This window comes from Xenopus tropicalis, chromosome 1 (assembly GCF_000004195.4).
Source record: "Xenopus tropicalis strain Nigerian chromosome 1, UCB_Xtro_10.0, whole genome shotgun sequence".
NCBI lineage: Eukaryota > Metazoa > Chordata > Amphibia > Anura > Pipidae > Xenopus > Xenopus tropicalis.
This window is the reverse complement of record NC_030677.2, coordinates 51,572,718-51,593,629: the sequence shown is the minus strand read 5'-3', so window position 1 is coordinate 51,593,629 and position 20,912 is coordinate 51,572,718. Positions and strand designations below refer to the sequence as shown.

At 39.1% G+C, this 20,912-nt stretch overlaps 1 protein-coding gene across 3 annotated transcripts in view; it reads right to left on the bottom strand.

Annotated features, from left to right (window-relative positions):
* Window positions 1-387: 387 nt before the first annotated feature.
* The window catches only part of marchf1 (membrane associated ring-CH-type finger 1), a 76,383-nt gene continuing 55,858 nt past the window's right edge, over window positions 388-20,912 (bottom strand). For all 3 annotated transcript variants that reach the window (XM_031895466.1, XM_012955638.3, XM_031895467.1), the window contains one exon: window positions 388-1,551. In XM_031895466.1, the coding sequence (XP_031751326.1) occupies window positions 1,250-1,551 (302 nt within the window). In that variant the 3' untranslated portion in view covers window positions 388-1,249. The remainder of the gene's footprint in view (window positions 1,552-20,912) is intronic.

The following is a 20,912-nucleotide window of genomic DNA, read 5'->3' as shown; positions in this document are numbered from 1 at the left end:
CGAATTATGGGAAGGCCATTTTCATACACTCCATCTTAATCAAATTATTAGTATTTTTATAAATGATTTCCTTTTTCTGTGCAATAATAAAACATTATCTTGTACTTGATCCCAACTAAGATATAGTTAATCCTTAGTGGAGGCAAAACAACTCTATTGGGTTCATTAAATGTTTTAATTGTTTTTTTAGTTGACTTAAGGTATCAAGATCCAAATTACAGAACAAACCCTTATATGAAAAACCCCAGCAGGTCCCTAGCATTCTGGATAACAGATCCCATATCTGTAGCATGCTTTAGCCGAGGAAGGAAAAACTAAGAAGCCCTCTCATATTATCTGGGTTTCACACTCATTTTCAACTGATGAAAAGAACCAAGAGCTAAAATGTTGTATTTGGTGCTTGGTTGGACATTTTTTATTTATTCAAAAAAGACTGTGCAAAACATGTCATTTACCACATACTTTAAATTGCACTAGAATGTCCCCCTAAAGCTCTAATTATAAAAGACATATAAGAAATATATCGATTTGTGGGCCATTTTATTGGTTCAGGGAAAAGCTGATCACGTGCCAGTCTGTTTGTTCAGTGTTGCTCTTGTCTGAAAGTCATCCATTATTATGGTCTCCTCTCATTCACACTCTTCATCTACAGCCAAGGGAGTAACAGAGGGGACTGGGTAGAGGTGGTGGGGGTGGGCCAGACTGGAGGAAGAACAAATGTTTTGGGGGGCCCTAAATTTGTTTTGCTATGGTAGGACCCATTAATATCAAGTTCCACTGGTGGTCACATCAGCAACTATAAATACTGCTCCTGTAATTGTCATTGGTCTTTGATATCAACCAATCTTTGTTATGTTCAGGTTTAGACTTTTCTTTGGATATCACACAACTAATACCTCTTTTCATACCTTTTTCCCATTTTTGCATCATTGCTTTGTTCAATAACATGGTGACAGCAATTGAAAAACTGGCCTTTGTAAGAGGCAACACTGTATAATTCAGTTTAATCTGATATCTGTGATATCCAAAGTAAGAACTTTTATTCTTTCTTATTTTTATGCTTCCCTAAGAACACTGAATCCCATTAATGACAAGCTGAAAGCCCTTTCCTTTGCTCCTACTTGAAGTGTTAAAATAACTTTGCATCTATTAACACATTTGTGTAGTGTGTCAGCTGGGAACCAAAATAACTTACGATGCAGCATTTGGGCACCTATTTTGAAGTGAAATTACCCACAATACTCTCTCATCACACAGCCATACTGCCAGATGCAACTGCAGTGGAGCATGACTGCATGATAGCTGATGTCTGTAAAACAGGGACAGCCACAGACTCCTTAAGGTTTGTGTTCTGGTTGCTTGTAGAGTCTTTCTCTTCTAACTTTTTTGATGTGTTTGGGCAGTTCTGGACAAAAATAACCCTGTTGTAAGCTTTAAGTCTTCTCCACAACTGAATGTAGACTTTGCACTGAACATACATGAAGATCAAACCGCCAGTAAATCCAATAGCCACAACCACTAATTTTGTCCAAAAAGGCCATTCAAGAACACCTAGAAAAGAAAATATAAATCTGAATCACAATAAGGTACTAAAGAAAGAATGCAGACCAGCAGTCCAAATGGTTATAGACAGAACATTTTAACATAATACCTGTACTTAAGTATTGTGTTTAGGCAGTCTAAAGCTGGCCATACATTAAAATGTCTGCTTGTTTGGCAAGGTCGACAGGTTGGCAGTGACAGAGATACCGGCCATTGGGGCAAGGACTGCATCAATCAGCTGATATGGTCCTCAATGCCACAGGAAAATCAAACCTGAACAATCATCATCTGCCTGATTTTGGGTCATATATGGGCCAGGTAGGCCTGTTGGAGGGCCCCACTCAGGGGCAGGTGTGCTGCTAAATTGGTCTGATGGGCCCAAGTCAGCAGTTTAAATCTTCCCATGTATGGCCACCTTTACAGTGCTAACCACTTGTTTAAGATTTATTAACAATTACAAGGTTCTACTTGTATATGCATAACAGCAGTGATCCCCAACCAGTGGCTCGTCAGTAACATGTTGCTCACAACCCCTTGGATGTTGTATCCACTGGCCTCAAAGCAGGCACTTATTTTGCAGTTTCTGACCTGAAGGCAAGTTTTGGTTGCATATAAAGCAGGTGTAATGCCAAACAGAGCCTCATTTAGGCTACCAATCCACATAGGGAATACCAAATAACCAATCATAGCCCCAGGAACATTTTTCATGTTTGTGTTGCTCCCAAATCTTTTTACATTTGAATGTGGCTCACGGGTAAAAAAGGTTTGGGAACCCTGCATAACAGGATGAAAAATGTACTCTTGATGAAAAGGGAAAGTCATCTTGATTCCTATTTATTGTCATTGTGGAACATTATAATATATAGAAATGCATCCTTGACAGCTCCCATATGAACATTCTCATTAAAAAGACAGCATACTGGAAGCACAAGCTACTAAACGTGACCACTGTAAAGAAACTGAATGCTTAATGTTCTGAGCTGTTACATATATGGAATCACAGCAGAAAATACAAGGAGCTATCAGAGCAAAGAAAATAACCCAATATCTGAAACAAATGTTAGAACAAAAAAATCTATTTTTGTTATTTTTTCCAACAAACAGGGAGACCGAAGCTACCTTGCGAGGTAGATAATTAGAATACCAGTATACAACCCACTCCCTTTCCCTTTTGTTGTGACTGTTTTGTTAGCAGGAGCCCATTATGCCAGGGGATTATCTGTGCACTGTTAGTCTAATTATGCTTTCAAATGCAAAACTAGATGCTAACAGAACAAAAAAAGGTGAGCATGGGTAAACAGCTATTACATTTGTACTGTACTAAGGGACTAATGAAGAGCTGCCAATGTTTAGTAATTCTTCCAAAGAATTTTGTAACGGCAAAACATAAGTGAAGGATAAACCATAAATAATCAGAATCTTTTGGCCTGCATTTGGTGCCATGACCTGTAGTTCTGCTTTACACTGGCCATACATGGAACGATAAACGTTGCTGACTTGGTCCCTCCGGATTGAGTTGCTTGCTTACCAGTCTATTTATGTGGCCCCTACAAAAGCATGCCTGACAGATATATGACTGCAAATCATCCCAATATCTCTCTGGCAGGTTGTTCGTTGTTAATGAGGTCCTCGTCTGACAGGTATCCCTAGGCCTTTGTTATGATCCAATCATTTGGGGCTGAACAGTTGGGTCACTCCAAATTAGCCAAGCATGTTGCCAGCCAAACCAAATTAGGTGACCAAACAAGCAGGTCTTGCCCAGCATTAGTCTTAGCTGCTTACTTTCACAAGAAAGGAGTGCATTGCATATATACAAATGAATGTGACACTGGTATTGCTGATATTGCTATATATACAAAGTTTTCAAATTAAGGATTTTTGACCAAACCGGGATAATTAAAACTAAGGTATACTAATGTATAAATAAAGGAGAGTAATAAAAAAGAAAGTTTTGTTAGAGATGTGTATAGAAATGATTTTGCTTCTGTAATGCAGCAGAAAAAAAACCCCGATCCCATGCGACAATGGTGTTTTAATCTGCTGAATGCTCTAAACTGAAATAACACATAAATGCTCTGCGGATGACTGATATATTCAGAGCACATAAAACGAACTTCCTCAAGAGAAATGTTGTCCCTGCAATAGGACTGTGTTGGTGTCAAGCACAATTTGAAATGCGCCAGTAAAGATAATAGAGTTGTAGGAAATGTATTGTGCTGTAGAGAAATCATCGAAGATGGAAAATCTTTCTTTCGATGATCCTTGCTATTGTGCTTCAACTAATTATGCCACTGTGCACAAGAAGGATTACTAGCAAAATGACATTTTATCAATGAGTATTGAGTCAAGTTGCAAAAAAGTGTTTCTCACGAGAGCTGGCTATTAGACAATCTCAGAGGACTGGTGAATAAAAGGTTGTTAAAGAGCTTTTCCATCTGTATAACACTTTCCATCTCTTATCTACTTCTCTCCTTTTATCTTCTATATGTTCTTTTTTCTTGCACTTCATAATCTCATTTTATTTGCATGCAGAGCAAAAGAATGCTCCTGTATTATAATAATAATAATAATAATAAAGTTCCAGCATTCAAAACTCTTGCTTCCCCCCCGAGGGGATGCATTTTCAGCACTGCTTGAGGGTATAGTTACCATGAGTTCTCATTTTAGGATCTCTCTGAGGAAAAGTTGTTCTGGACTTGTCTCAAAATGGTGTAGACCAGCTTCTTAAGCTCCATTTTTGTTTTTATTACATATGCCCTAGTTTGTATCGAACTATGCGTTTGTGTTGGGATTTAAACATTGTGTTTTCGTAACCCATTTTCCAACCCCCTCAATATGCTTTCTACCATTGCATGTTTTATAGCACAAAAAGGAAAATCTTCAATGTACAGTAGTTAAATGAATGAATTCCTAAAAAAAAGACCTTGGCACAGAAACATAAATCTGCAACTGTATGTGAAACTTGTATTATGCTTTAGACTGGTGCAGCAAGGGCCACATCTGAACAAACTGCAGTGATAGGTGAAAATGAAACCAGCAATGTAAAATATATCAAAAAATCCATCCACTGGCCCTTCTATACATAGCTCAAGTCAGTTCTTTATTTTATTACCTTATTTACGTCACACAGCAAAACCAAATAGTTTCAACAGTTAGAAGCAAAGAAAGTGGAATATCAGAGAATTCTGTAACCTGGCTTTATGTTTATATAATGCACAAGAGCCATGAACATCCTGTAAATCATATGTTTATAAATGGTGCTTAGTGATATAGTTTGTTGCATGACTAACTGAAACTTGTCTATTATAATAAATAATGTACCACTCTTGTAAAATATGAGGATATTAGTAGTCACCTCAGCCTCATACCTATATATGGTGTGTGATTTAGAATATCCAATACAATAGGGGCTACATTATTCCCTAGATACTGTCTGTTTATAGATGTTGTTATCACTGGTATTCATTTGATTGTCATATAAATGCCAATATTTCTACCAACAGAATGAACATTTACAAGGAGCATTTGCTTCACCCAGTGCAGTTCTGCTCTGGTGCAAAGGAGTTATCTTGTGGGAGCTATTCAGTAAATCAGCACAATAAATTAAAATGATAGTTTATGGACACATTATCACCAAATAGGAGAGTCACCATGGGTTAAATTATGTCTCCTTGGTCCTTTTTACACATGACATCACAGGCAAAGGGGAAGTCCGCCTTACAGCACTTGCTGCAGTTCGTACATATTAGGTTTAATATAGGGCCCAGAGGGACCTAAAACGTTGCTTGGCTATGTACGTATTGGGCCAACTGGTAATCTATTAGTGTGCTACTGGTTTATTTTTGATGCTGTGTGTTGACCCCTATGCAAGGTAGGGTTCTTCCAGTATTGGCACCTGATATCTTTTCAGTTGAATTTATAGTGAATTGAGCTCTCCTTTTGTAGTTTAGATTTTTATTGCTTCTGTCCAAAAAGCAAAGTGCAACATAATGAAATAGTATTTTAGGCTTAAATGAGAGGACAAATCATACTTGAAAAGACTTTCTTTTCTCTGTGTTAAATGGAGATATGCATCAGAGTATCATCAGAGTATCATCAGAGTAAACAAAATGTCTGCCTCCATTTATAGAATAAACACACATGTGCAGGGAAATAAGGGTAATTCTGTATAATACTCTAAAATAATATATTTCATGAAATATGTGAAGATAAATAAATCTGCAGGGAATACTGCCAGTTTGAAGACATCAGTTCACCTGTCCTGGAATTAAAATCCCCTTTTATTGATTCTATTACTAAGCTGTCCTTCACAAATCACATGAAAATGGACTTCAGAAGCTCTATTAATCTTAGCCCTGTATGCAAATACTAATTAGCACATTATCCTCAGTTCTCTAGCCCTTTGAATCTTAATTTAGACAGTTTTGTTATTAAATATTATTGATCTTTATCTGCTGAGTTTATCCTTCACCTGGCACTTTGGCTTAAACAACATTCATCTGGCATTTGTTGAAGTCATGGTTACTAGACGAGCTACAAAACTCACTTTAATTGAAATGGTGCTATGACAGCAATACAAAGCAACTCATTTAGACACAGAAATCAAATTGTGTTCTTAAAAGCCATTTAGAGAACATTCGCAAAACCACCATGTTCATTTGAGAACCAAAAGCACGGAAAAGCACGGAACGGAACCAAAAGGAAGGCATTTCCTGCATTCTTTTTAGCAGATCTTACAGACACCATTTTTGTACTGTAAATAGTACCCAACTTCTGGTGTAAGACACATAGGGGCCTACTTATCATACTGTGTAAAACAACACCCGAACAAATATGTAAAGAGGTGTTAAATAAATGGCAAATTTATCATGGTGTGCGTTTTATTTTACACCACTTTTATTTTGCATTTGACACCACTTCAGACCTAGTAAAATTCATTAAAGTCAATGGAAAAAATTCAAGCATTAAGTAAGTTCCGATGGAATTTGCTGTGGAAAAAAATGCGTAGAAAACCGCAATGAATGCATCATATTCCCATAGCATTTTTAAGAGGCTGCTTACTTTTATGCTGGATTTTTACCCAGAGGTAATCAGTGGCTGAGGTAAGCAGGTAAGCAGCGGCTGAAAATCGATGCACAACTTGATAAATATGATAATTTTATGTGGCAATGCCTTGTGATGTGTGATCTATTTAGTTGCCAATTTTTTACACAACTTTTTACACACTACTTAGTGCTATTCTGATATCTACCAATAGGCAGGGCCAGACTGGGCCCCCATGCCCCACCTAGTGGTAGATATCACAATAGCACTAAGTAGTAAAAAATCTAAGTCCGGCTCAGTTACATGGAAGTAGAAGAAAGGCTGATGCCACACCAGGCGTAGGGCTGATTTTTTCGGCAAGCGGAAAAACGCTTGCCGAAAATTCAGCCCTACGCCTGCTACTTGTGCCTGCACCCGAATGAATGGGATACGCTCGGGTGCAGGCACATGTAGCCGATATACGCCCGAAAACGCGAGAGAATGCAAAGTCTCGCGTTTTCGGGCGTATATCGGCTACATGTGCCTGCACCCGAGCGTATCCCATTCATTCGGGTGCAGGCACAAGTAGCAGGCGTAGGGCTGAATTTTCGGCAAGCGTTTTTCCGCTTGCCGAAAAAATCAGCCCTACGCCTGGTGTGGCATCAGCCAAACAATAGTTCTAATGTGTAGCGCTGGCTCCTTCTGAAAGCTCAGACTCAGGCACAATGCACTGAGATGGCTGCCTACTCACCAAGTTTATAGCTAAAAAATACATTTATTGTTTCAAAAATAAAATTTCAAGGTGTAAAATTAATTATTTGCAGAGTGAACAGTGTAATATAGTAATAAAAACTATATCATAAAAATCATGACAGAATCCATGACTCACCAAGTGTAGGCACAGCCTCAGGCACAGCCCAAAGCTATGACATAGTTCAAAATTGATAGATATAATACAAATAAATTATCATACAACTAAAGGGCAAGATGAGTTAGAAGTTTAGTGTAAACTTGGTCTCTCCAAGTCTTGAATGGCACAGAGTGGGATAGGGGGATAGCAGGAACTAGTTAATCCTCTATGTCAGTGCTGTCCAACTTCTGTTGTACCGAGGGCCGGAATTTTTTCAGCCTCCGTGGTGGAGGGCCGATAATGGAGGCTAGTTTTGACCACTCCCCTTTTTAAAACCACACCCACTTGAAACCACACCCATGTTATCGCATGACCATAGCCATATTAATGGTGGTAGTACAGCAAAAACCTGCCATACATTTCCTCCCCTACCCTGCCTATGTGTGCCATACTCTGCCTGCCCTATGCTGCCTCTATGTGCCATACTCTGCCTGCCCTACCCTGCCTGTGTGTGCCATACTCTGCCTGCCCTACCCCGCCTGTGTGTGCCATACCCTGCCTGTGTGTGCCATACCCTGCCTGTGTGTGCCATACCCTGCGTGTGCCATACTCTGCCTTCCCTACCCTGCCTGTGTGTGCCATACTCTGCCTGCTCTACCCTGCCTGTGTGTGCCATACTTTGCCTTCCCTACCCTCCCTATGTGTGCCATACTCTGCCTGTCCTATGCTGCCTGTGTGTATGGCACAGAACAGAAGTCTTTGAATCATTTTCACTGGGACAGAAACACCTAACATCAGATAATAGTGGCCAAGGCAAAATCACAACAATTAATACTGCTTAATAAGTACAGCCATATACATTTTTCCAGAAAACTTTGTTGGAGAACAAGAAGATGTGCCAACATCACTCCTAGATTAGCGGTTGTGTCCATAGCCTACAGTAATGTACCTTTCTATTTCATGATGATGCCTCCTGTAACTCATTCATACAGGTGTTATATGGAGTAGAATGTGATTCAGCCTGGTTGATTTACATTGGCAGGCACATAGAATATGTCTGTTCTTTTTTTTTCTAATACCAGTTAAGTTAAGCCAATTCTAAATGTCACAGAATTTTGTGGTGACCATAATGCTCTGCAGGGATTCATGACCTTTTCTAGAACAGTGAGTTATTCCGTTTAGCTGCAAATCCCCTTTGGCCCTAGCTAATTAATAGGAGGTATTTAATTCACGCTGGATCTTTTGTAGACAGATAGCTATCTACAGTCACATTTGCAAGATAAAATATGAAGGTGTGTCATTAGTGGCTTATTTAAATTGGCTAAAAGGAGATAAGGACAAAGGCAAACTTAAAGCTTGTACTGCTGAACCAAATGACTTCTTTTAAATAAAATAATTTTTAAAAAATAAAAATAAATGAGTTTCTGCTCTGGCATCTGGGGGTCAAACTCCCTCTCCCTCCTACATGCATGCTTTATACAGTTATAGGACTTTGCCTTTGTATATTGTTTTGTGCTAGCTATGTGACCAAGAGAACAAAAAAGTACAATAAAAAGGTTAAAGGGGTTGTTCTTCTTTATATTTACTTTTAGGATGTGCAATTCTGAGACAATTTGCAAATAGTTTTCATTTTTTATTATTTGTGGTTTTTACATTATTTAGCTTATTGTTTAGTAGCTCTTCAGTTTAGAATTTCAAATTTTAAATTACCCTAGCAACCAGGTGTTGACTTGAATGAAAGACTGGAATATGACTAGGAGAGGGATAAAAAAGACGAGTAATAAAAAATTGAAGCTTTACAGAATATTTGTTTTTCAGATGTTGAGGTCAGTGACCCCCATTAAAAAGCTGGAAAAAGTCAGAACAAGAAGGCAAATAATGAAAAAAACGCTATTAAAAAATGAAAGAAAAATAAGGGCCAATTAAAAAGTAAATTAGCCATTCTATAACTTACCTGCCCATTTAAGTGTATCAGAGGGATCAGACTTTCTATTTCATAAACCCAGCTATTAAATATAAAAGGGTAAAACATAATGGATTGTATAACAATATAAAATACAGTAATGAAGATAACAGGAGCAAACGCTCTTTTCACCTGCAAATGAATACGTAAAATTAAGTTAAATGCTTTTAACTTATAATTGTTTCAGCTGAATAGCTGCAATAGTAATTACAAAAGTGCTTTTAATGCAAAATTGCCTTGAGAACACGGCATTCAGATATTAACTGCATGATCCCTCTATAGACAGTTTAAATGCAGTGATCAGGAGACGTACATACAGTGACACAGAAGGAAAGTGACAGGCTTTGTGCGTGCACAGCAGATGATGCATGTATCCGCTTCAATGTTTTAGAGTGATAGCATTTAATGGATCAGCAGTCTTCTGTATTTCTTGCATCACCCACCCACGTGCCTTGACACTACATTGCCCCAACACAAATGAGTATCCTGAGAGAATGTGATGTGACATTACTTTAAAGCAGTATGGGCAAGATTTGATTGCATCTGAAAAACTCATGGTTTAGCAACAATTAGCCTGAAAGACCTACTTGTATAGATAGCAATGGACGTTCTTATGATGCATTAATAGTACAGCTGGGCAAGTAAACATTACAAAAAATACAAAACAAAAATATACATAGGGGGCGCTGCTACCATGGGGTGAGTTGAGTTACTTGCCTCAGTCGGCAGCGTCCCCCAGATTGCCACCCCACAAAAGCCGTATTGCAGGCCACCCTAGGCCCTACTCCAGCTCTGTATAGGTAAGTGCAGGGGCGGCATAGCATAACCAGGAAGGCAATAAGTGCAGGCATATGGGCACAGGCCTAGAGCAGGGGTCCCCTACCCAAACTATGCTGCCAATTGTAGCTCAGGTACTGTTTCCGTAATATGTATGAGTGAAAATACCTGTAAAACAGACTTAATAAATTGCCCTTCTCGGGTTGGTGCAGACTGTCACTTGTTTGCAAATGACCTGAACTGCGCCAGTTTAGATCAGTGATTTGACAAGCTATTTGACAAGCTCATTAGTTGCTTTTTGCAGCCATTTCTCACCTTAGGTACACAAAGCCCCGCTTTCCTAATTAATCCAAATAATTTAACCAACTTTACATGCTGGCTAGACCCTTTTCTCATCCTTTGCTTGAAATTGTAGCACAAGGCAGCTCAGTGCTGTCAGTTTTGGGACAAATCTCACTGACTAACTAAATGCACATACACATCTAGCAGGCTCTTCCTTCAGCTGTCAGGATCACTTTGATCTACGCACCTTGATTTTACTGTAATACAGAAGAGACTCAAATATACAGTGATATAAATCCATATATTTGTCACTCTGACAAGTCTGAGAGTGACATATAATCATAATTTATCTCTGGCACACTGACATTCCTGGGGAGCACACATTAATGAACCTCCTGCTTATGGACAAACCAGTCAATGTTATGCAGAAGCAATGATATATCCATTAATGAACAGTATGGGGCATGCAGGGTTGGTTTAAACAATGGTGGGCCTAGGGCAAAGATCCCACTGTTGATCCCCTGCATGCCTCCTACAACTCCCCAGTAAATGATCCAGCGAATACATTTGTTTTACTAGTGTGACAACCAAAGCACTGAACACTTATATAGTATGTCAACAATTGGGTAATATCATATTCAGTTACAAGTATAGTACAGGTATGGGGATCTGTTATCTGGAAACCCATTATCCAGAACGTTCTGAATTATGGGAAGGACATCTTCTATTGACTCAATTTTAATCAAATAATTATCATTTTTAAAAATTATTTCCTTTTTGTCTGTAATAAAAAAACAGTTTCTGTACTTGATCCCAACTAAAATATAATGAATCATTATAGGAGACAATACAACCCTATTGGTTCCATGCATTCTGAATAACAGGTCTTATACCTGTTATCCAGAATGATTTTGTGAATATTTATTTCACAGTCATCATGTCTCTGCAGCATTTCAACTATGTCTTGTCTTTTATGCAGGAATGTTTTAAAAGTAAACAGGAAAATGATTGCATAAATAAGAAAACAATTTGCATTTTGCAATATATTATACTTTATTAGGCAGTTATTACTCAATGTAACAATTGATCTTTTTTTATTAAGAAGTGATCCCTGTGTATTGAGGCTGTAAATGCTGTGTATTATGTAATTGGTCCATGAATCCCATGTGTGCTATAGATTAATAATATGTGTTGCTGATTTACGTGTTAGTGTCTATATGTGTTGTGAGCATTTTTAAGTTTAAGGTTACTCCTAATCTCATATGCTTTTGTATTGTATAGCTCACATATTAGTATCATTGCATCTATTCACATATCTATACAGACATCAATATACTCATATATGTAAAAACATATATACCTATACTAAGTAATCGTAGATGTTAAGATCACAATAGCCTTGGATACTATGCTTGTTCAAGAACTCATCCAGGCCCCTCTTAAAGGCATTAACAGAATCTGCCATCACCACATCACTAGGAAGGGCATTCCCCAACCTCACTGCCCTCACCGTGAAAAACCACCTACGCTGCTTCAAATGGAAGCTCTGTTCCTCTAATCTAAAGGGGGGGCCTCTGGTGCGTTGATCGTTTTTATGGGAAAAATAACACCCCTTATCTGCATATAATCCCCTCTAATGTACTTGTACAGAGTAATCATGTCCCCTCGCAAGCGCCTCTTTTCCAGAGAAAACAACCCCACCATGACACTCTAACCTCATAGTTTAAATCTTCCATCCCCTTTACCAGTTTAGTTGCAGTCTCTGCACTCTCTCCAGCTCATTAATATCCTTCTTAAGGACTGGAGCCCAAAACTGCACTGCATACTCAAGGTGAGGCCTTACCAGGGACCTATAAAAGGGCAAAATTATGTTCTCATCCCTTGAGTCAATGCCCTTTAAAATGCAAATCAGAACTTTATTTGCTTTAGTAGCCACAGAATGACTTTAGTAGCCACTGACCAGTATGACAACAAATCATATATTCCTATAAAATAGAAATCAACTCCAGTTGGTTTGCCTTGTTGCTTAATGCTTTTAGTTATGGGAGCTGGTAGTATGTTTTAGAATCTTCCTTAGCAGAATAGTAAGTTGCTGTAGCTATTGTAATTCTGCATTTTGCAGACATTATAATCAGGAATTGTCTATCAATATTGATGAGCAAATTTTTTTTAGGAGGCATGGATTCAATGCAAAAAATTGCCTTTTGAACTTAATACATTTTGCATGAGAAAGAAAAATGTAGCAAAAGAAGTGCTCGTTGAATATGTAATTTGTGCAGTAAGAAAAAACCCTTCTCTAAAACATGTTGCTTGTTTTTCCAGTACTTTGCCATTAGTGGATAACCTGTCACAACTGCAGGGATATAACTGCATCTCTTGTCCTACTATACCAATTACATAGTTCTGACTGATGTCAGATGACAGAAGCAAGCAAATGATATGTATGTATCAAGGATTTATCAATGCAGGTGGATTAAGATTTGGCTGACACTTGCCAGCTGTTCCTCAGATAAGCTTATAAGTTTCCCTGGGATAGCACTGTGTGAGACATGTTCAGATAACTGTACAACTGACCTTGCAGAACAGATCATGTACAATTCAATTATTAACCTCAATATTGTCTACTGATTGATATGGGTCGCATATGGGTATCATTTGTGCCCTATAAAATAATAACATTACATTGCTATTCCACAAACCCTTCATATTATAGGTCATGCACCATTCTGCAAGATGTGGATTACACAGGTAATGGCAGTGGTTGCCTGATATGATTGAAGATGAATGGATAACAGCATTGTATCATATGGGATTGGCTTACATGTTTAAATGACTCTTCTTAGCATCTCTTGTGTACAAGTAAGAATCAAAATATTTATCTGGAAGATTGCCAGGTGAGCAAACAACTTTTTCACTAAGAAGGTTTATTACATACACTGCACCCTGTCGCAAACAATAAAATCTGCAAACTTTTTTCCAGTGGCAGGAGTGGTCACTAAACTGTTTCCGCATTCGCAAAAGCTACATTTAATTTACGCAATTTTCGTGTTGCAAATATATTAAGTGTTACCAACTTTTATTTCATTCCCCCCCAAAGTCTCTAAATAGCAGACACCAATCTTGCATAAACATTGCTCTTGGTCAATAAAAGCCAGCATTACAATATCAGTTATCAAACATTCAAACAAACTTACCGGTTATAATTTAATACTTATATATATCTCAATGTGTGTAATTATCTGAGGTTTGTTAAAAAAAAGTAGAAGATGCTCCCAGTATATGGTAGAAACTAGTGTAGTTAGTAAAATCACATATGTTCTTATATACAGTGTCTAGCCTACAAGAGTACTAGAGGATTGCCCAGTGGGCACATGCCTTAGTGGGCCTCATTTTTCCATGATGGGGCTATATAAAAACTGACATGATTTGGGACTATTAATATCTAATTGCTGTGAGAATGGGCCCAAGATGCCAGTTTCTCTTTGGACTCTAGGGGGCACATTTATTAAAGTAGGATCAGTCTGAATCTGACTTTTTCGTACCATGTGTATTTACGCCGTTTTTTTCGCTAATTTGCGCAACTTTTTTCCACTGTGCACAAATTACGCGTCAAAATCGTATTGCCACGCTGAAGTTTTGGATTCATTCAAGCTTCGGTATCATGACTATCTTTTGGCCAGGTTGGAGCTGCAGAGTGCCATTGAGTCCTATGGGAGACTTTCCTTGGGCCAGGTTGGAGCTGCAGAGTGCCATTGAGCCCTATGGGAGACTTTCCTTGGGCCAGGTTGGAGCTGCAGAGTGCCATTGAGCCCTATGGGAGACTTTCCTTGGGCCAGGTTGGAGCTGCAGAGTGCCATTGAGCCCTATGGGAGACTTTCCTTGGGCCAGGTTGGAGCTGCAGAGTGCCATTGAGTCCTATGGGAGACTTTCCTTGGGCCAGGTTGGAGCTGCAGAGTGCCATTGAGTCCTATGGGAGACTTTCCTTGGGCCAGGTTGGAGCTGCAGAGTGCCATTGAGCCCTATGGGAGACTTTCCTTGGGCCAGGTTGGAGCTGCAGAGTGCCATTGAGCCCTATGGGAGACTTTCCTTGGGCCAGGTTGGAGCTGCAGAGTGCCATTGAGCCCTATGGGAGACTTTCCTTGGGCCGGGTTGGAGCTGCAGAGTGCCATTGAGCCCTATGGGAGACTTTCCTTGGGCCGGGTTGGAGCTGCAGAGTGCCATTGAGTCCTATGGGAGACTTTCCTTGGGCCAGGTTGGAGCTGCAGAGTGCCATTGAGCCCTATGGGAGACTTTCCTTGGGCCGGGTTGGAGCTGCAGAGTGCCATTGAGCCCTATGGGAGACTTTCCTTGGGCCAGGTTGGAGCTGCAGAGTGCCATTGAGTCCTATGGGAGGCTTCCAAAATCATGCACTGAAGGATCAAAGTTAGAAAGGTTTTCCCGCCGTTTACAATCGTTCAATACAAAAATTTTGAGACTTTCGGATTGCCTTTACAATATTAACGTGACTAATACGATTTTTTCGTAAGAATTTTCGTGATATTGTAAATTATCGTATATAATCCGAATTTTTCCCATTTCGGGATTCAAACTCGTACTTTGATGATTGTGCCCCTAGGCCTTTGACTTTGTGCTTTTTTACTGTTTTGCATGGTGCACCTAGGCATTCTCTCCAAGTGTAGCTATTTTTTGCATTATATATACAGTATACAGTATAAGGAAATATTTTGCCAATAAAGAATGCTTGAACACTGCTGAGGCTATAAAGCCATATTTAAAAGACCTGATTTAAAACATGTAACACGTCAAATTAATTTGGATGAGTATTTAGATCCTAAGTATACTCCTGATTTTGGCAGTAATTTTCTCAACTTGCCTCATTGTAGCAGCTCCCCTCTTTCCACAGGGCAGGACAGCATATAAATGGTACAGCTGAAAGAGACTCTTTCTGTTTTGGGGTGGGAGATACAATCGGAGGCCTTGGATTTGGCACATGTTTTAGAGTTATTATACTGAATTGTTTTCCTTAACTACTCTTGAAACAAATGCACAGTGACATTGCACATCCACGAATAATAGACTTGTAATTTGTTGTGAAAAAGCATTTGAAAGAATAATGGAGAGAAAGCAAGTCCGTGACTTTTAAGAATTGCCATGTTTACTCGCGTAATTGTTAATCTTTTCTCTCTTTAAATGATGTAATTTAAGCCTAATGAAAGCAATTTCTACAAAACATAAATACAAAACATGCAGTTCATTAAACCCTGCCATTCAACCTATGAAAGAAATCCAGGTTACAGTAAAACAAGAGAGAATTGTCTTCCATTCACTCCTGTGCTATGGCACACGTAATTATCTCAACGCATCCTGCTGAGTAGCTTTGCTAGAATTAATGGAAGAATGGAACTATGTGTGTATACATGCACAAGCACAATTCCTTTGCAGCACTGGATCCCATTTGTTGTTTTAATTGCAGAAATAAATCACTGTCATTATTTTGACCCCCCATCTTTGTTCTAATTGTTTAATATGGGGCCCCTTCCTGCCATATGAAGTTCATGGATCTGTGGAGATTGGCTAGGGCAAGAAAATCTGAATCTGTCCCGTTATGCTTCGCCGAAAAATGTGCAAAACTGGTGAAAAAATAGCAAAACAGCAAAAAAGTCACAAAATGCAGCTATCGTGCAACTTATTTGATGTGACTGCAACTTTTTTTTGCTGCAACAACAATTTTTTCCCCCGTGGCAGTTTCCCCCGAAAAATTTGAAATGTGGAATTTCACAGCAAATCCATGCCAAAAAAATGTGCTTATGACTATTCATAAGACTGGGGAGAATTCAGTGTTAAAATGATATCGTTTACAAATGATATTAAATTCTGGTATTTCACCCTTACTTCTTTAATATATGGAGTTATCCTTATTTTGTGTGCCAGGGGTTTAATGGAGAGTGCAGGGTACAGTGGATCTCTGTCGGCTCAGACGATACAAAATCTGAGCTGATGAATTCTGAAATATTTGTTTCAGTTTGGGTCAGTATATTAATGCTTGGAAGAACCTAGAACATATACATCCAATGCCTTTTGGACATCCAAAGATAGAATCAAATTTGGTCAAGAGATGAATACATAAAGGAAATCTTAGTGATAACAGTGAACACTTTATCATGCATAATCTATCTCTACATCTAGGGATGTACTGTATATGCATCATAGCTTTTTTGTTGTTAATAGTAATGCTTGTTTGTGGTGGTTGAAGGTTGTCTGTAAAATGTTATTTGCAGGAAGTATAGCCATCTGAGTCACTTAATGCACTTGCAATAACAGGAAAACTACTTTGGGGAGTGCTTGCCCCATATACTTACAGACATTCCTGGCACAAACAGAACATTATTCATATTAAAGAATATAAGTTGTGTGAGTCAGATGCTTTTATAAGGGCTGCTCAACCTATAGCGAGGCCTCAGAAAGAGGATTAGTTTGTCCTGTACCTCCCATGTTACATCCGCTCTTCTTAATCATATGGCAGTTTTGCACCAAAGATAATCTTTATATAGGAGTTAGAAAGAGTGGAATAACTATAAAATACAAACAATATAAACCCTGCTTTGGGGAATCTGTGTGTATTAGCCAACTCCAGGCTCAGTCTCTCCCAGGACACAGTCCCACACTCCACTTCTGGAGGAAATACCCTTGCCCAGTTTAGTCTCTGGCAAAGTCCCTTCCCCAAGAGCTCTTTTAGTTTCCCCAGGTAGAGCTACCTGCCTCAAAGTACCTCTCCCTTTGGATAGGCAGTTCTCCCATGTAGCAGGCTCACGAATAACACCTGTCCTCACACAGGGGACACAGACAGCAGACTCACACAGAGGTAAATGCATCCACCAGCAACTAAGCAGACTTCTCTCTTTATAGTCTGGAGCTCAACACAAAGCAGAGCACACTCAGCTGCTTGCTCACTCCAGGTCTGGCCCTCTCTGGCTGGCACTGCAGCAGGGAGATCTTTATAACCTGCTGGTTTTGGTTCTAAAACCAGGCACTCCCTGGATTTTCCTTTTCCCTCAGAAGTGCACTGTGGCTCCCAGCTGATCGTGTTTCTCTCCAGCCTTTAACTGGGCTGGATGATGTCACAGACAGAAAAACATGGGAAAGAGTCCTCTGATCCCCTACAGTACATTAAAATGTACCTCATCATCATGTTGATCATTATTCTCTGATAGGGCTGCTTTTGTAAGTAATTGCTACTTGAAGTTCCTAAACCCGACTGTTTTGCCAACCTGACTGTCCCTTCTCAGCCTGTCAGTTATAGTTTCTAATGCAAACGGCCTACTGCTGCACAAATATGGCCGCCCGTCATAGAGGAACATGGGGGATCAGCGAGGTAATGTAAACGCATTGCAACTTCTTCTTGTCAAGCGGGCTGGCAAAAAAACAGGATTGACGTAGATATGCTGCTTAAAATATGCTATTTATTAAGAATTTAATACATCATAGTACATTTTAAGCCCTACGTGTTTTGTGCCTATTCTGGGCACTTAATCATAGGCCTATGATTAAGTGCCCTCCATAAGAAGCTTAAATGTACTATGATGCATTAAATTCTTAATAAATAGCATATTTTAAGCAGCATATCTACGTCAGTCCGGTTTTGTTGCCAGCCCTGTTTCGGTGCCAAGCCACTTGTCAAGAATAAGTTGTGATTATCCCCCTAAGCTGAGGGTCTGAGGCATGTTCTCCCGGACCCACCGTTCCAAGTGGTGAGTTCAACTCTATGGGACATATTTTGATTTAAATGTAAAAGCATCAGGCAAATACCTTTATGGCAAACATTATAAATATCATGCAAAGACAATGTTTTGATAAATGTAAAAAAAAAAAAAGTTTAATTTCTGGTGTCAGTATCTCTTTCATATGGAACATTAAAGCTATGAACATTCCTATACTTTCATATACAGTTTCCTATGCCTGTTCAAAATACATTTTTTTATTGACTTTCAATCTATCACCAACTTTATTCTGTTGAACCCAGAAGGAAACCATCTGTTTGACAGAGCAGACCTTCCTTTTTCTCTTTTGCTAGATAACCTCGTGCCAGTGGGAGGCTAAAACCCTTTTTGTATTTGACAATGCTATGTTCTTGGTCACGAACAGTAATTTAACATTTCAAAAGCTGCCAGCTTCTCTTTGTTCTCTGATAAACTGTGGGCTATTCACATCTTTTTCTACAATTTATTTTAATTCAAATAATTGTTTATGAGGCAAACATTTTATAAATCTTTAATTGGAAATGGAAGGCGGCAGAAAATATGGGTGTTTTGCTGTCCTCGTCTTTATGTGTATCCCATTACAGCTGCACAAGTCAGAAGATAAAAGAACATTTATGTTCATGCTCACTTGGCAGCCTTTGTGCCCGAGGGTGCTCCCATTTTGTGATTGTTATGGCCTCAGCAGCAGCTGCAGCACCATCTGTATTTTATGAGTAAAATAATCTAGCACATATTACAGTTACAGATTTCATATTCATTTCAAGGCTTCATTTATAAAATGCCTTATTTAATGGATAGAATATTTATAAACGGGAAGTATCATACACTAAGTTTGAATAGTGACTTGTGCAATACTAATTAGAGATGAGCCCGTGGGCTACCACTGGATATCAAACTCAGTCTGAAGCTTTAAATTTGGACTAAAGTGGGTCAAATAGAGCTGCGGAATGGCAGCGTGACACAAAGAAAGAAATCAGAAGGATTGGCAAGAGTCAAGAATTAGAATGCTCCCCTCTGATGTTAGTAGGTCTGATTTGGAACTACCAAAACTGCCCATGTTGCTTCCCATTCATTTTAAGGGTTATAGAACATGGTGGCGTTTGACTGCCAAATGGTTTTCAAAATATCACTGTTTTCATTCTCCATCTCACTGCCTGTCAAAGCAGCATGATAGGTGGTTTCAGGCATTCCTCTGCCAGCTCAGATATGCTGGAGAAAAACCTTTCCTCTGCATTCGTTACAAACTCTCTGAATCACCTTGCACACTCTATACATACCATGGTGTAATAATGGCACAGTGACTGCCAACAACAATATCCCCACATCTTAAATACATTATGCAGAGAGAGTCAGAGAGTTCTGACACCCCAAATACATTTAATAAAGTGAGAGGCAGTGGGAACTTTAGCCCCAAATACATAATACATAGTAAGAGGTAATAAATCCTAACTCCCCAGACACCCCCTTATCCTTTTCTTAAAAGCAGGTTACCTGAAGGCTGGAGTAGGTTTTAGCATTGTTCAGGGCAATTTGAATATGCATCAAAATGCCACCTAGAGGCAGCTGTGGGGATAGCATGCAGCTGGACAAACAGGAGGAAAAGCTCTGTATAAAGGACAGGGAGACACTATAATAACTGAACAGCTGAGGCAGTGCTGGGTACGTTTGAAAGCATAGGATCATGCATATGAACTGAGATTACTGCCTATACAACATTATAGGAAATAAACAATTGTTTGAAAATAACATTTTAAATGGTAGGATTATTTATTTTCAGCACACACTGTAAAATAATATTAAAAATGACACCATCAAAAACCACAAAAATAGGTTATATGTATATTTAGTTAGTGACAAGAACAAGTTCTGTTTTTGGCATTGTTTTACTGATTTCTGTGAGCTGTGTGAAGGATTTGCCTAAGGATTAACCTGGATCACCATCTCTGGAGGGTACACAGTTGCACACAATTGTACAGTGATGCAGAAATCCCATTCCACACTTGGCAGTATGACAAAGTAATAGCTCACACAGGCTGTTTGTAACGTGAGCACCGCCAGTTTTTTTTTTTGCTCATGCATTTTTAGTTTTACAAAAATAAATCTACTTGTCACTGCTACTAAAATAGACAATGCTGATCATTTATTGATAATTGTCTCTACATGTGTTTTAGCAGAGGCAGTTCTCATTATTGTCTATGGCAGGGTATTTTCTGGTGTTTAGTAGCCGTGACAAGAAGCTGCTACTAAGTAGCTCCGTGTGCCTTCACTCCAAAGGGAAACTGATATTTGTTAGCCTAATGGCACTCTACCAGTTGATTTCAGCTGCCTGAGAATTACCCAATACATGCCCTAGTCCAGTGATCCCCAACCAGTGGCTCAGGGGCAACATGTTGCTCGCCAACCCCTTGGATGTTGCTCTCGGTGCCCCCAAACCAGGTAGTTATTTTTGAATTCCTGACTTGGTGGCAAGTTTTGGTTGAATAAAACCACAATTTATTACCAAAAAAATAGCCTCCTGTAAGCTGATATTGTGCATAGCGGCTACCTAATAGCCAATCTTATACCTTATTTGGCACCTCCATGAAATTTTATGATGCTTGTATTACTTTCCAAGTCTTTTTACATTTGACTGTGGCTCACGAGTAAGAAAGGTTGGGGACCCCTGCCCTAGCCCATGCCTTCTGTCATTGCTCAAATGTGCAGTGTCAGGCTGAAAGTT